The 14,058-nt window shown below is 37.9% G+C and overlaps 1 protein-coding gene across 1 annotated transcript in view; it reads left to right on the forward strand.

Annotated features, from left to right (window-relative positions):
• MED27 (mediator complex subunit 27) overlaps positions 1-14,058 on the forward strand; it is an 89,760-nt gene that overhangs the window by 23,064 nt on the left and 52,638 nt on the right. The window contains exon 3 of the mRNA XM_068414019.1: positions 10,413-10,543. Coding sequence (XP_068270120.1) covers positions 10,413-10,543 — 131 coding nt within the window. The remainder of the gene's footprint in view (positions 1-10,412; positions 10,544-14,058) is intronic.

The following is a 14,058-nucleotide window of genomic DNA, read 5'->3' on the forward strand; positions in this document are numbered from 1 at the left end:
TCCTGACAGCAAAACTTGCCAATAGAAAAGCATTCAGCACTTCATTATTTCTACAACCTGAGTGCATTTGCAAATTAATTGATGTGTGGGAGGAAAGGCATCTGCTATTGTAGAAGACCTTAACTGTTGCAGCAGAACTAGAAATAAACTGGTTAACTGTAGTGAGCTGATATGATGTTGCAGGTGTTGAAGCCTCTAAAGTGGCATCTTGCCCATTTTTCTTCTGTCCTTGATATTATTTTTTGAAAAAACAAACCAAAACGCTCACTGAATTGTGAACATGGAAACAAACAGCATGATAAAGATAATACCATGTGTAATTATATATGGGTAGTTAGCAAGTAGTTTTGTATTTCTTGCTGGCTCAGCACCAAAAGAGTTTTAATTAGGCCTGTAATGAATGACTGGGAGCATTTTAAAGGCTATTAATCTTGTAGTATAATTGAGTTAATTATAATATCATTATAAGCTCCCATGAAAATAATATGAAGTGTATTCCATTTGCTTTATTCCTAAAGATATTTCTGAAGTCCCCTGGCTTCATCTGACATACTCCTACTGGAAGTCTTCAACACTGACAGAGCAAACTGTAAAAGCGCTTTATGTGCTGCTCCACCAAACGTCTCTGTTCGATACATTATCCTGTTCCTGGTCTTGGGCTCTCTGAGCTTCTGCTTCACCTGTAAACTGCGAGTAACTTCTTGCAATGGAGCGTGTCTCTTTTAGCTTTCATTGCACAGTGTAGTATTTCCTTGTTTTTCTGGTTTCTGATCATTTAGCTTACCCGAGTGTGGCAGATGAGAGTAAGAATATGTGATCTATTTTCAGAAATAAAGATTACAGCAGCTTTTGAACTGTTACTCTTTGTGCTGTGGTAAAAAATGTGTAGCAGAAGAGGTGTTTTTGCAAAGCATATGGCTTTTACACTAGTTCAGACTACAGTAGGTTTTGGATTTGGTTGTAAAACATCTCTGTGCTTTTTGCACTCTCTAGTCAGAGTGTGACATCTTCAACATATGGACAGATAAACTTTCCATAATCCGTGTCTTTCCTTTCAGAAGAGGAGCTGAGATTCTCATTTGTAAAAGTTGTTGAGGAAAACCTCATCTGTATAAGTCTGTTGTATGCTTAGATGTCGAGGTGTGAAAATTTGATGGATCCGCAGCTAAGCACTGGAGTTATTGATATTTTTGGGGCTGTCTTTTTGCAGACGCGAGGTCAGCCCTGCTTTTGTATCTACCTCAAGCCATATTAGAGCATTTGCTTTATCTATTTTCAGAACCATGTGCTTCATTGTGGAACAAGCATGTTGCTTAAATCCACTTTCTCTCTGGTTTGACTGATATACTGTCTTGTTTGCTTTTTGTAACCCTGTGTTATCGGGATGTTTTGGTTTAGTATTTTTAAATTTTACAATCAAGAGTTGTTTCAAACCTTAATTAACCCTGCTGGGATGGTAGAACTGCCTTTTTTCTTTCAGTAACTTTGCTTGTCACACTACTACTATATTTTCCATCTTCTTGACTATTATAGATTTTGTAAATAGTTTAGAAATGCCAGCTGGTGATGTATGGGCCTCTTTAACATTTTTTTGATTTATGTGCATTGTGCTAAAAAAAAGCAGAGGAAGCATATTATTCTGGAAAAAATGTTGCCAGTCTTCAGTTTTTTCAGTCTTAGTTAAAAGCTGCACTTTTATCAATCAAACCTGATAGATTCTTTTTTCATTCCTAAAACATTCATAACTTAACTCTTTGAAGTCTAAAGAAATAATTTGACTAAGACTTTTATAAATGTCTACCTGTTTTTTGTATGCCTAGCTTGAAGTATCTTTTAAACTGATTTTTCAAAAATGCTTTTTGAAGTAGTACAAAAATGTAGTAAAACACGTTTTGGTCTTTAGCAGAATGGAATAAGATGATTTCTCTACGTTGTATACAAATGACAAGGATTGCAGATTTATGATTATCCAACTTCTCATGTAAATGTCCTAATTAAATGCAGAGAGTTAATTTTTCTGAACTCTGGTGTTGTGTTCCAGAAAAATTTCCTGGAAGTCCATGTTGTAAGCCATAAATGGCTATTCTGAAAGGTTTTAAAAGTATATAATTGATAATTTAGAGTTCTTAGTTAATGCATAATATTGTTTTACCTGGAGAAAATTTTCAGTTAAACTTCTCAGAGAAGGAAGAGCTCGCACTGCTGCTAGTGATCAGCAGGATTGCTCTGTCTCCCAAAAGTCAATGTGAGGCTGAAGACAGGATTCAGATATATATAATTAATTTTTGAACACGGAAAGCTTGAGTAAGGGCAGAAAAGCTCTTTTTTTAATTGCCTTGCAGGAAAAAAAAAGTTTCAGGTTTTGTTGACCATTACCTTTCAGCATTCTGCTTGCAAGTACGGTGGTTATGGTCATCTTTTCCAACAAGTGTTGTAGAGATGTTCATTCAGTGTTGAATCTGGTATGTTTTAAAGGGGGGGAAATGATGTGTTTCTTTTTGACACACATCCTCCAGAATGCAGCTGATCTCTAACTTCCAGCCACCAATGTGATTCTAGGGTTTGTCTGTGCAAAAATCTGTGCTGTTACGAGGGAGGGTGAGAATTTAAACCTCTTTCTCTAACCACTTACAACAGTGACCTGTATCGGTTGCCATTATTTGGATGCTTTCTGTGGGTTACCTTATACTGTTACTTTATACTTGGAAGGAGTATAAATGAATCCAATCATGAATATTCTGAAGCTATAGTAGGAATGTTCATACAGGGAAATAGGCCACGTACATTCTGTGCCAGATCTAACTGTCCTGCTTCAAGCTTTTACTGGTTGTCCTTGCTAGTGGGCTGGAAATTAGCATTCCCAGCAGCATTGCTTCGGGATGCCTGCTATAGGTAAAGAAAGAGGGTATCAGGAAAAGTAACCATTTAAGGAAGAATTATCTTCTAACTGGCAGGTTCAGCTCTGTTTAAACCATATTCATGCAACCTCTTCTGCTGACATGGTAGTGTGGTAACCTCTAGTAGTAGAAGAGAGCGATGGTGTCTGGTATAGCTTGGCAGAATGTGTCCCTCTGACTGTGGATGTACCTGCGTCGGGATGAACTAACTGTGTGCTGGAGTTCTGATCTTTGAGTACAACTTCCCCTTCAGGAAGGCTGAGTAAAGCCAGGTTTCCGTACGCTGGCAGAAGGACCCACGGCTAGGCTAATAGCTGTTGCCTGACACTCAGTATGAGTATTTGCTAGTCTAAATATATCGTGCATTTTAATTATTGTGTGAGTGACCAAAGCTAAGGAAAGGCATTTAATAGAAGTTAAAATAATTTAATGAATTAGGGGAAAAAAAATTTAGTAGCACAAGTACCAGCCAGGGTCATTACTGCTACATTGCTTATCCACTAACAGGTTTCCCTCTCATCTGTTCTTTGACCGTCTTTCTCCGCTTTGATGGTGCGACTGGACTAGTTGGATTTACGTAAGCTGCACCTTGTAGACATTTTATTGAAGGAGAGTATTCATTTCTTTATTTGTCTGAAAAGTAGTTCGTTTGCTATAGTGGTAAGCCCAGACACAGTGCTGCAAATCATGGCATGCTGCTAGACAATTTGAAGAGTGTTTCTGTAGCTGATTCCAGCCCTTTATTCTACCACTTGATTTTAAAGTATCTTCTCATTTCTTATATAAGCACCTGAGCATCCCCTGTCACCAAGGCAGCAGGCCATTCTTTATACTGACATAGCTGCCACCTGAGCCCCTGACACCAAAGATTTAGTCTGGGGCTTTAGAAAATACTAATTTTAGTGTGAGAGCAGTGTCTTCAGTTCAAAGTTCTGGTGGCTGTTTAAGGGAGCACAGCAGCACTAAGGGAAGATAATAATTGTGTCCTTATTCATTCTTGAGTTTTGATGATGGCTTTTCCCTGGTACAATTTATTTGTCCTATGCAAAGATAATACTTTTTTCAGAAAAGAATTCAGATTTTCTGTCAAATATTGATCAAGTGCACTTCTTGGGTCTTTAATGAAATCCATTAAATGAACACACAAGTGTGAATAGATCACGTAGAGTGGCACTGAGACCATTTCCGTATTAGTGGGCAGCCTCTACTACTCACTACTACCCTTGAGCTCAGGGTTACTTGAAAATACCAGTTTGTTAGTGCATGTGGGTTTATTTTGTTGTTTAGATGCAGAGCACAATGTAATAATGCTTTCTGTAATTCTGTTATGTGTCTGGGCTGTAGTTGCTATCCAATGAAATGCCAGTTCATTTGATTATCTTTCAGGAAATGTGTATGTTCAAGCCCTTCAGAGCACCTAGAAGTACTTATAAACGTCTTAAGCATAAAATACAGTTATTCTTCTGAAGAGGTAAATAAGGTAGTGTGTATCCCCAGGTTATGATTACTCTGCCTCTATCCCTTTCAAATACTAGTTCTCTTTAAACCTCAGAGCCTGTAGGCTATGTAGTGTCCCTTTGTGTTGACATTATCCAAAAAACAAGAATATGTCACAGATGTAAATATTAAATGGATTCCAGAATACTTTAATAACAAACCTGGAGGAGGAGTAGTGGCTTTTGCAGAGACTTAGAACAGCGCAGATAATTTTATTGGCAGCAAGAATGCAGATGCTGAAGTTTTGACCAATTCCTTGAAGAAAGTGTCACCAGATTTGCTATCTCTGCATGGTAAAAAGCCAAAGACTTGCAAGCAGTATTGGAGTGAGGGAACATTGATGCAGTCATTCATCAGCAGAACTTCAGTGTTTTTGGAAGAAAAGTGTGGGAAGAACACACTTGAAGGCTGAGATCTGACACTAATTAAAACAGTGCTCTCAGCAAAAATAGGAATTCAAAGACAATGGAATAAAAGATGTAGTGAAGACAAGATGTTAAAAGAAACATGGATATGTATCAATGCATTCCCTACTATCATAGCTTTATATATATTGAAAAAAAAAAAAATAAAAAAGTCTAAACTTGTTTTTCAAATTCCTAGCCTTGGGAGGGAGGAGGAGAGACCTGAGGGAAAAGGAAGATTGCCTTGTGCAGGGGTGTGTGCAGGTAGGTGTCCTCAGAATGCTCCGTATCTCCTGGTTTGTTGACCAGGCTGAGGCAATGGCTCTGTACATCTCGGTACGATGCAAATAAGAGCTGGGGCACGCGAGAGGTTTTTAACAGAAGTGCGAGCTCATTAGTTTCACAGTTTAGTCAGATCAGGGTGTTTAGGAAAAGATGCAATAACTTTTGTACAGGGATTTAAAAAAGAACAGAATGGGGGTAGCCTTTGTTCCCATCATGGTTAGGTATTTGTTGCTTAAATATTCTTGTAAACTAGAAAGTGTTTGGGGGCATAAATGCTTTAAAAAAAAATAGAACAAAGTCCCTAATTAAATTGTAAACTAGAGCAAAAGCACAATGTCTACCTTTCCTATTAATTGAAAAGCCTGCAACCCAGTTCCACAAGGGGAGAACCAACGAGTACATAAATTGGAGACTGCTCTTTTGGTTTATTGATGCTGTTTTGGCCAAGTCAAGAATTCAGCTATCCTAAAATGATCAAACATTGTTTGGAGAAAAAGAGAATTTCCAAACCGGCCTCATTATCTGAGAGAAGCTTAAAAATATCAATTAAGGTAGTGTAATTTCTCTCTTGCCTACTTTAGTTTGCAGAGATGAAACTGTGGAGTGTCCTGCTTGCTTGCTCGTTGCTCTTTTCAAAAGAACAACTAGAGTTTTATCATAATAGACAAATCCCTTGTTAGCTGCAAGGGAGAAATAATTTAATGATGAGGGGCAAAGTACTGTGCGTCTTAAAGGAGGCAAATGTGCATGCATTCACCAGTATTACAGTGAACTCAGAAAATTCCATGATGGGTAAGTATCTGTCAGCCACCTCTGTAAAACTCCATTCCTTGGAGGAATGGAAATAAACATTTTGCTGTGTTACCGATACCTGAGAAAATGCTTTTCTGTATGTGGTCTGTAAGTATTTACATGAGAGTGGAAAAAATACCACAACAGGGTGATGTGATCACAAAGAAAAGTCATTCTTCTGATTTCACTTGTTAAAGAAAACCTATTGGTGCTTAAAACACTTTAAATAATGGTAATAACATAAATTTAATGTGCAGCTGTGAGTTGACATGATCAATTGTAAACGCTCCAAGTGATTGGCTTTTGTCTTTTTTTTTTTTTTTTTTTTTTGTTTTTCCCCCCTGATTCTTACCTTCTTCCTACCCAACCAATTTTTGCAACTTTAAATGGCCTTGGAAGTAAGTGGAGTGTAATGACTTGTTTGGTCAGCAGTCAGCACATGCAAAATCTCCAGCCCATGAATTATGTAAACGAAAGACCTTTAGACCCAGTGTGATTCTAATGATGCAGTTTTCATTTTAAAAGTTTTAAATTAGCACTGTGAACATGTTTGTAGTTTCATAACACACACTGTAATCCTATAGGCCAGAATGTAATCTGTTGTGGTATGGTCAGTACATTTTTATTGAATAAAGGGGCCTTACTGCATTGTTCTGGTTTAAGCCCTTTGGCTGTAGCAGAAGTTCTGTGTCTGCTCCAACCCTTAAAGATCATCTGCAGAAGACAGTGTGATCTTTCAGGGGAGTTGGAGGGGTGCTTTTTTGTTTGCTTCGATTGTTTTAGGGGTGCATTGCCTTGTTTCTCGTAAGAAGAAAGCCCCTGGAGTAGAATAAATAAAAGATACTACATGATTAACTTTAAAAAAAATATTAATGCTTTTGGAACTAAATCCAGTCTGTATTTCTCTAATACAGGTTCTCTGTTTAAATAGTTTGTGTGAAAGCCAAAGACATCTTATGCAAGTGAAGAAATTGCCCTCCTTACAATTACAACTGTGAGAAAAGTGACTCCAAAGTGCTATCTCTGTTACGATGTATTTCACTTTGTGAGGAAGATTGAGAGCCATTAATATATGAATGTAGTTTTCATATACTCAGGAACACTGTGAAAATGTGAATTATGGCACCTGTAAAACATTAGTGATAATCTTTTCTTCTAGAAAATATTTGCCATGTTGCCGTTAACTTACAAAAGTAATGAATCTCAAAAATAATGAAATTTAAAAACAATCCAAGTCCTGTTTTTATTTACCTTCAGCTAAAGCTTTTGGATTGAAGTGTTATTTTCAGTACTTTTCCTACATCCTTGAGAACTAGAGTCTCTTGATTTTAAAATGTGGAATTCACACATCTACTTGGAACCACAGTTTTAGGAAAAATACCAGCTATCATGAGACTCATGATAAACTGTACAAGTTGGCACTGGTGTATATCCTTATATCCTAGCTGCTAAGTGTTATAAATTGATTTTTTTTGTTGTTGTTTTTTTATTTCTTAGTTTTCTGAAATAGATTTTATGTTTCATCCGCACATATTGGAGGAAAAAGGATCAATCTTGTTGAAATTTTATGGAGGAGTATTTCATTAGGAAGTAAAGAGCTTAGCATCACATAAACCAGTTGGAATTCCCTGAAGCCGAAAGACCTGGATGCTTGCTGTAATAAAGCCTCTGAATGATGGGGAATTCCTTAGGGAATGATAAAGAAATGATTGACAATAATGCCTAGTGCTGCACCTATACTCAAGTTCAGCGAGCTTAGCATATTTTGTGGTTAAAGCTATTGCTGTTCGCCGTTCTACTGGTTTAAATGAGCACAGTTGTCAAAAGCAGATGGAAGATTGTGGGGAATACACTTACAGAAGGCAGCCGTGACCATCCACAAGTGCCCAGCTTTTGGCTGCAGTGGGTCGCAGCGTCTTAGACCTGCATGGACCCACCCCTCTGTAGACATTAACCGAAACACACAACAGCTCTGCTGGGTCAAACCAAAGGCTCCTGTCGCCCCATATCTCAGCTCCAGCAGAAGCTATAAACCTATGTCTGTATACAATGTTCTCCCCAATGTTCTTCCAGCCATCAGCAGTCTCTGGCTCAGGGACTTCTTGAGCTAAATGTGGTTTCTATGTGTTTATTAACCCTCAAAGGGTTTGTGTCCCATGAGCTCGTCTCGGCTTCCCTGCGTGAGCCTTTTAGCACCCACGATATCCTCTGACAGTACCTTTCACGTGGCTTCCCTAAGGTGAAGATGTTGGGAAATGGCATTCTCTTGTTAGTAAAGAAAAACTCTGAGGGGATTGGTACGTTTTTAGCTGAGATTTGCTGTCATGGCAAATGCTGGCAGACAAAGGTGTTTATTTTGTAAGAGGAAAAATGAACCTCATGGCATGTTTATTATCCATCAGGACAGCTGAATCTCCCGGCTGTAGTTCTGATGCTAGTGGTACTGCTTTGGCACTATTTTCAGTCTTGTTTCTGTTCCTCAGAACAAATGATTAAGAAACAATTTCCCAATCTCTTCAGTTAACACCCCTCCGCCCCCAAAAGGGAATGCATTCTGTGCAATACAGTATGTGATACTTTAATAATTTATAAATCAAGTTGGACAGAAGCTGCCTGTCAGTTTTATTAACTTTGACCTTTTCTCCCATTATAAGGATGGTTTGGTAAATATTTAATGGCCCTTATAGATTTTGACAGTTGGATCTGCATTCCTGGGAGCAAAGGTAGATTATAAAGAAATGCTTATAATTAGTAAAAATAGCTTAATCACTGGGGGTGAGCCTGCAAGGACAGAATTGTTTTTTAAAATGTATTTATTTTTAATTCCTTTTTTTTTTTATGCTTGACCACTAAATGTCACACTAGCTGTGAGGTTATGAAATGTTTTTAAAAGGTTGCATTTAAAATTCATCTATGATTAACACCTGTGATTACCTCTGTCTCTGAGCAACTGTCCAGATGACGTTATTTGCTTGAAATACCTGTTGGTGTCATTCTGCACAGTGAACGTAGTGAATGGTGTCAACAGCACAAAATGGCTGAAGGAGGGCTGCTGGTAATAAGATGCAAGAAGAAAAGGGAAAAGCGTGTTCCTGGAGTCAGAGGGGTCTCCTGCCAGAGCTGTCTTTCCCTTTAATTCCCTGCATATTGCACTCACTGCACATTCTGGTAGTGAAGATTGAAGGCTAAGCCCCTGACACTTTGAAACATTGCCTTTCCAACATCTACTGTCCATTGCTCTCATTGATTTTATTTTTCATTTCAGAAATCTGTCAGAGAAAAATCTGAGCAAAATTCATTGGTGTAAGCGGAGCCCCTTCCCCGGCAGCACGCGGTCCTCTTCCCATGAGGAATGCGTTGGTCTTCATGTTGTGCCACAGCCAAGATCACATGGCAAAGCAGTCAAGTAAATCAGGAGCCTGTTAAAAAGCCTGATGGATGCTCTGAGCATTGACATTGGAGTCAAATTGGCTCACGGGATAGCTTCACTCATTTTAATAGCCATTTTTGAGTAGATCACCAGGCTTTGTTTCCCTCATTTGCAGTCAGTACCCTGTAGAATAGCTTTGCCTACCACCACTTTATTTTCTGAACATTTGTAAGTCATAGTTTCCTAACTATAACCTTGTTTTATATGCAGGTCATGAAATTAGAGTTGTTAATGTGTTAAACAGTTCGCCTGTTTCAGAACAAATCTTTAGATAATGAGCGCATTGATGCGGGGACTAGAATGAGGAAGGAAATTGCATTTGGCTGACACCGAATCTTGAGCTTTTTTCCCCCAGCCCCTTCACTTCAGAAATGGGGAACTAAGGATGTAAATTGAAAGTGTTTGGAGGTGAGCTTGTAACTTGTTGCACTTGAAGCTGGTTTCAGGACTGACACAGCACTGTAGCTGTTCTTAAATCTGTGAGCAGTGGGAATTCACTCAAAATCTTGCAGATTCCCGTTGTGTCCTTCATAAATTTGTCTTTCGTTGGCAAGTAAAATAAAAGGTCAGAGGAGAAAGCTACTGGATGTGAATCTTTCTGTTGCAATGCTATAGAGACGTGCTAGCAGGTTAAAGGCTAGATTTTTCTTTACAGGGGTAGAAACTTCTTCGTGCATGTTTTGTGGTTTTATGTTTAAGAAGAAGAAATGAGTACGGTTTCTAAAAAGCTGGTTTATATAGCAAAAGTGTTGCATCTTTCTTCCTCGTCTCATCTTCCAGAAAGTAAGAATGCTTGGTCCCTTGAGAGGGGAAACAGCCTTACCATATAAAAGCAAGCCCAAGTTTCAGGAGAGTTAGGACTTGAGAGGAAGTCTTTGATTCACCATCTTACTTGTTCTATAGCGTGATTTCCTTGTAATACCCATTTCACATCAGACTTTTTATATGTGTTTGTTCCTATCATCTTCCATCCAAGCAATATATATGAAATACCATATATTAACTTACTGATTGGCTGTAATTGGAATCAGACGGTACAGATATAGAGGTCTGACATAGAGTATTGCAGTGGTGTGTATTTTAATATATATGTTTTTTATTATCCAGTTGCAGTACCATGCCGGGCTAGCATCTGGCCTTTTGAATCAGCAGTCTTTGAAACGTTCTGCCAACCAGATGGGAGTATCTGCAAAACGCAGACCAAAAGCCCAGCCAACAACTCTTGTCTTACCTCCTCAGTAAGTAATGGAATATTTTGAAGAGTTTGCGGGGTGAGAGGGGTGGATTTTTTTTTTCAAGTTTTTATTGTAATTTTTTTTAAAATCACCATACTAGCAGCTTTGTTCTTGCATTTTCATTTCATACAAGATTGATTATTCTTGTTGGATGGGTGGGGTACCCTATGGAAACAATATTTTATTTCTTCTGTTTATGGAGGCATTGTGACAACAGAAGAGTTGCAAGGATTCTTCTTTGTAGCAGGTCATAGAAGTTTTTGCAACACGAGATTGTCATTGAGGAATGATGTTCCCCTGATTAGTATGAGTTGGAGCTTCAAGTAGGACTTTTCTGAAGGTCCTAAAAGGCTGAAGCAAAAAAGTCTTTGGTGTGAGTACTTTCTCGACAGACGTCTGTTCTGAGTCCATCTGTTCACCATATGTTAATTTTGCATTGGATCTAAACCTCTTTTACAGGTGACAAGCAATTACGAGGACACTTAGAAACTGTTTGAGGACACAGAGTATCAACACTTTAGGCAGTCTGTGTAGTGATGCCAAAACCACAGAGATGTCTACAACTAAGCTTATAAATTAATAAACTGCTTAAAATATTTAGTTACATATAAGAAAATGATTATTATGTAGAAAATGAAGTGCTAAGTAATTATTCATTGTACTGAGCATCCTTGTAGTTTGTGGAAACTGCCTGCTTTCTTTCACAGAACAAGAGTCACTGATGTATAAACACTGTGCTACTAAAAACTTCATAGGTGTAATAATAAAAGTCCCTGTTGTCACCAGGTTCCACAGGCCTAAGCTGGTGAAGGAATTAAAGGAAGTTCAGGCTTTTTTCCTTATATGAAGTGAGAAAAAAAAAAAAATCGAAGTCAACAGAGCTTTCTGCTTCTATATTAACTTTAAAGGGCTGCTAATTCAAGAATCCATAAAATGCTCTATTGTTTTACTGATATGTCAGACGAAGAAGAATGATTAGAAGGGCAGCACTAGCAGAGCTACAGGTTTGAAAACCACATGTTGTTTCTCTTACATCTGTGGAAGAACTGGGGTATATTGTCACAAACTGGCTAATTAGTTTTCTTCCTTTGCTGGGGTATTGAGTTTATCCGAAGGTTAAAATTGACTTCTTCAAGAAGTTTATAAACTAGAGTACTGTGATACCAGTTGTCACAGTTTTTATTCAGAGGTCTTAAAATTTATTTTTGTGTTTTGTTTTGTTTTTTTTTTACCGCTCGTGGCTTCTCCAGTTACTAGAAATATGTGTAGTGAGGGAGAAAGAACTAGCTTCTGTTTGTGTGGATAAAAGTCTGTATTTAAACAGTTGCAGCTGTATAAATCTTAATATGAGGTATGTAATGTACACATTTAAAAGTATTGTATGTCTTTTTATCTGCAGGTGATTTTTCCTTCAGTGGTGCATTTACCTACCATTTGCAGATAGAATGAAATTTTAGTGTGGTAACTAAACTTTAGCTAGTAGTTGAATTGTGTTTCAGTATCTTATTACCACTTCAAGCATTACTCATAGGGAAAATATGTTTATGCTGAGCTGGCCCTTTATCTGTCCCTGGTTTCCTCATCTCTGGCTTCTCTTTGACCTTTCCATATTTGACCTTATTTGCTATCTTGGTGTGTCTTAAGAAGCGAATAATAGTTATATTAAGTCAAATCAATTACCTGTTGAGCTCAATATCATGTCTCCAACACAGGGCAGAAGCAGATTATGAAAAGACTTATGAAAATAGGCTTATGAAAAGTATTAAAAAAAATAAGTACAGCAAATGGATTTTAATATCTTGATTTTGCTGTAGTTTCATGCAAATAATGATGAATCATGCCATGATTATTTTTTTTTCTTTCTCTTCATTCTCTCTAAAATGCAAAAGAAGAAAACATCCAGGTGCAAGACTACATTATCTCCTTGAAAGGGCATACTGCATACTAATTTTCCCATGGCAATTCAGGGAAATTTTTTTTTAGCTTTATTGATTAGTCAAGGAAGGGGCAACTATTTCTTTGTCTTTTTTTGCTTTGATGTATCCTATTAAAATTAAGTTCAGTGACAAGTCTTTGGGCTGAGTAACAATGTGCTATGAGTCAAGTATATATTAAATGTTGTTCAGAGCAACTATATTATCTAGAGCTTTTCTTAAACATAAGTAATTAAAACCGCCTATATGCCAAAATGTCATTTTAGGCTGGTAGATTGGAGCAAATAGCAATACTGCAGTAATCCTTTTCAGCCAGCAAAGGAATGCAGGAAACTGTTGCTCAGGAGGTAACATAGGTGATGATTCGGATGAAGAATTTTCTAAAAACTGTTTTATTTCTATGCATATTTTGCATAGGAATAGTTTGCTATTAAACATGTCTCGATTTGAGGTAAAAGTAGCATTAGAGAGCATGTTTACTTGTCTATTTATTTATGTTCCTGTTCCTTGAAGAAACTGCATGGGTAACTCTTGCTATTACACATTACATTCTTCATGGCAATGATGCACGCTGAGCAATTATCTTGCTAATCGGTATCTTTGGTCTTTACTGCTATGGTGAGACTTGAGTTTTATTCCACAGATTGAACATATCCAAGTGGTGTCATTTCTCGTAAGGGTGGTGATATAAAATGTGATTCTTGTACTCTGTCAACTCATTGTTCTCTTGAGCTCGTAGTCTCTCTCCCTGCTCTGCTTTTTCTTCTCCTTTTCTCTCCAACATGGCTTTTAAAAAAAACCAAACCCAAAACCTTCTCGGCCTGTCTTGGAGGCTCAGCTATCTCTTTCTACCTTATGCTCACAGAAGAAGCCAGAGGAGGGGTTTCGCTAATGGCAAAGCTGATCATTGGTGAGCCCACTCATTTGTCCCTTGGCAGCCTTAGGCCGTCTTTTGATGTGCTCTGGTTTGGAAGTGAGAAGGTCTGGTTTTTCACTAGTAGATATCTGAAACAGCAGCAGCAATTTTGAATCAAAAAGGTATTTTTAAAAATGAAAGGTCTCTGTCCTAGGCAACCACTACCAGGAAAATTTTCATTTTCTCACTGTTTTCATTATCTGAGGGCTTCTAAGGGTGCCGAACAGTTTTGAAGACGACCTTTTGGTGTTCAGTTTTGCTTTTCAGTATTGGTTTTCACTGGCTCTGAAAGTGCAGAAAGGAATACTGGATTGATGTGCATCTCATTTCTAGCCAAATGTATCTATATGAGAAAATGACTAACTGCTGGCTTCTTTCTCTCCCTCTTTGTCCCTCCTTCTGTCTTCTATTAACAAGACATCTCCCTGTACTTGCTAATAGATGCGTTCCCTCACATGCTTCTCATCTGGCTGCTGGTTCCTTCCTTCTGTTAAAGAATTGCAAAGCAGTGTTTGCTGAAGTGCTGAAAGCTGTCAGCTCCTTCGAAGTGACTAGGAAAGCATATACATGCAACCCTTCTGAAAACCAGGATGGCATCTTCTGGTTTGAAATAAGTAAATAAATACAATAAGAACTGATGGCTCTTAGGTTTTTTTCTTTCCTCTTGA

Source organism: Nyctibius grandis, chromosome 16, assembly GCF_013368605.1.
Source record: "Nyctibius grandis isolate bNycGra1 chromosome 16, bNycGra1.pri, whole genome shotgun sequence".
NCBI lineage: Eukaryota > Metazoa > Chordata > Aves > Nyctibiiformes > Nyctibiidae > Nyctibius > Nyctibius grandis.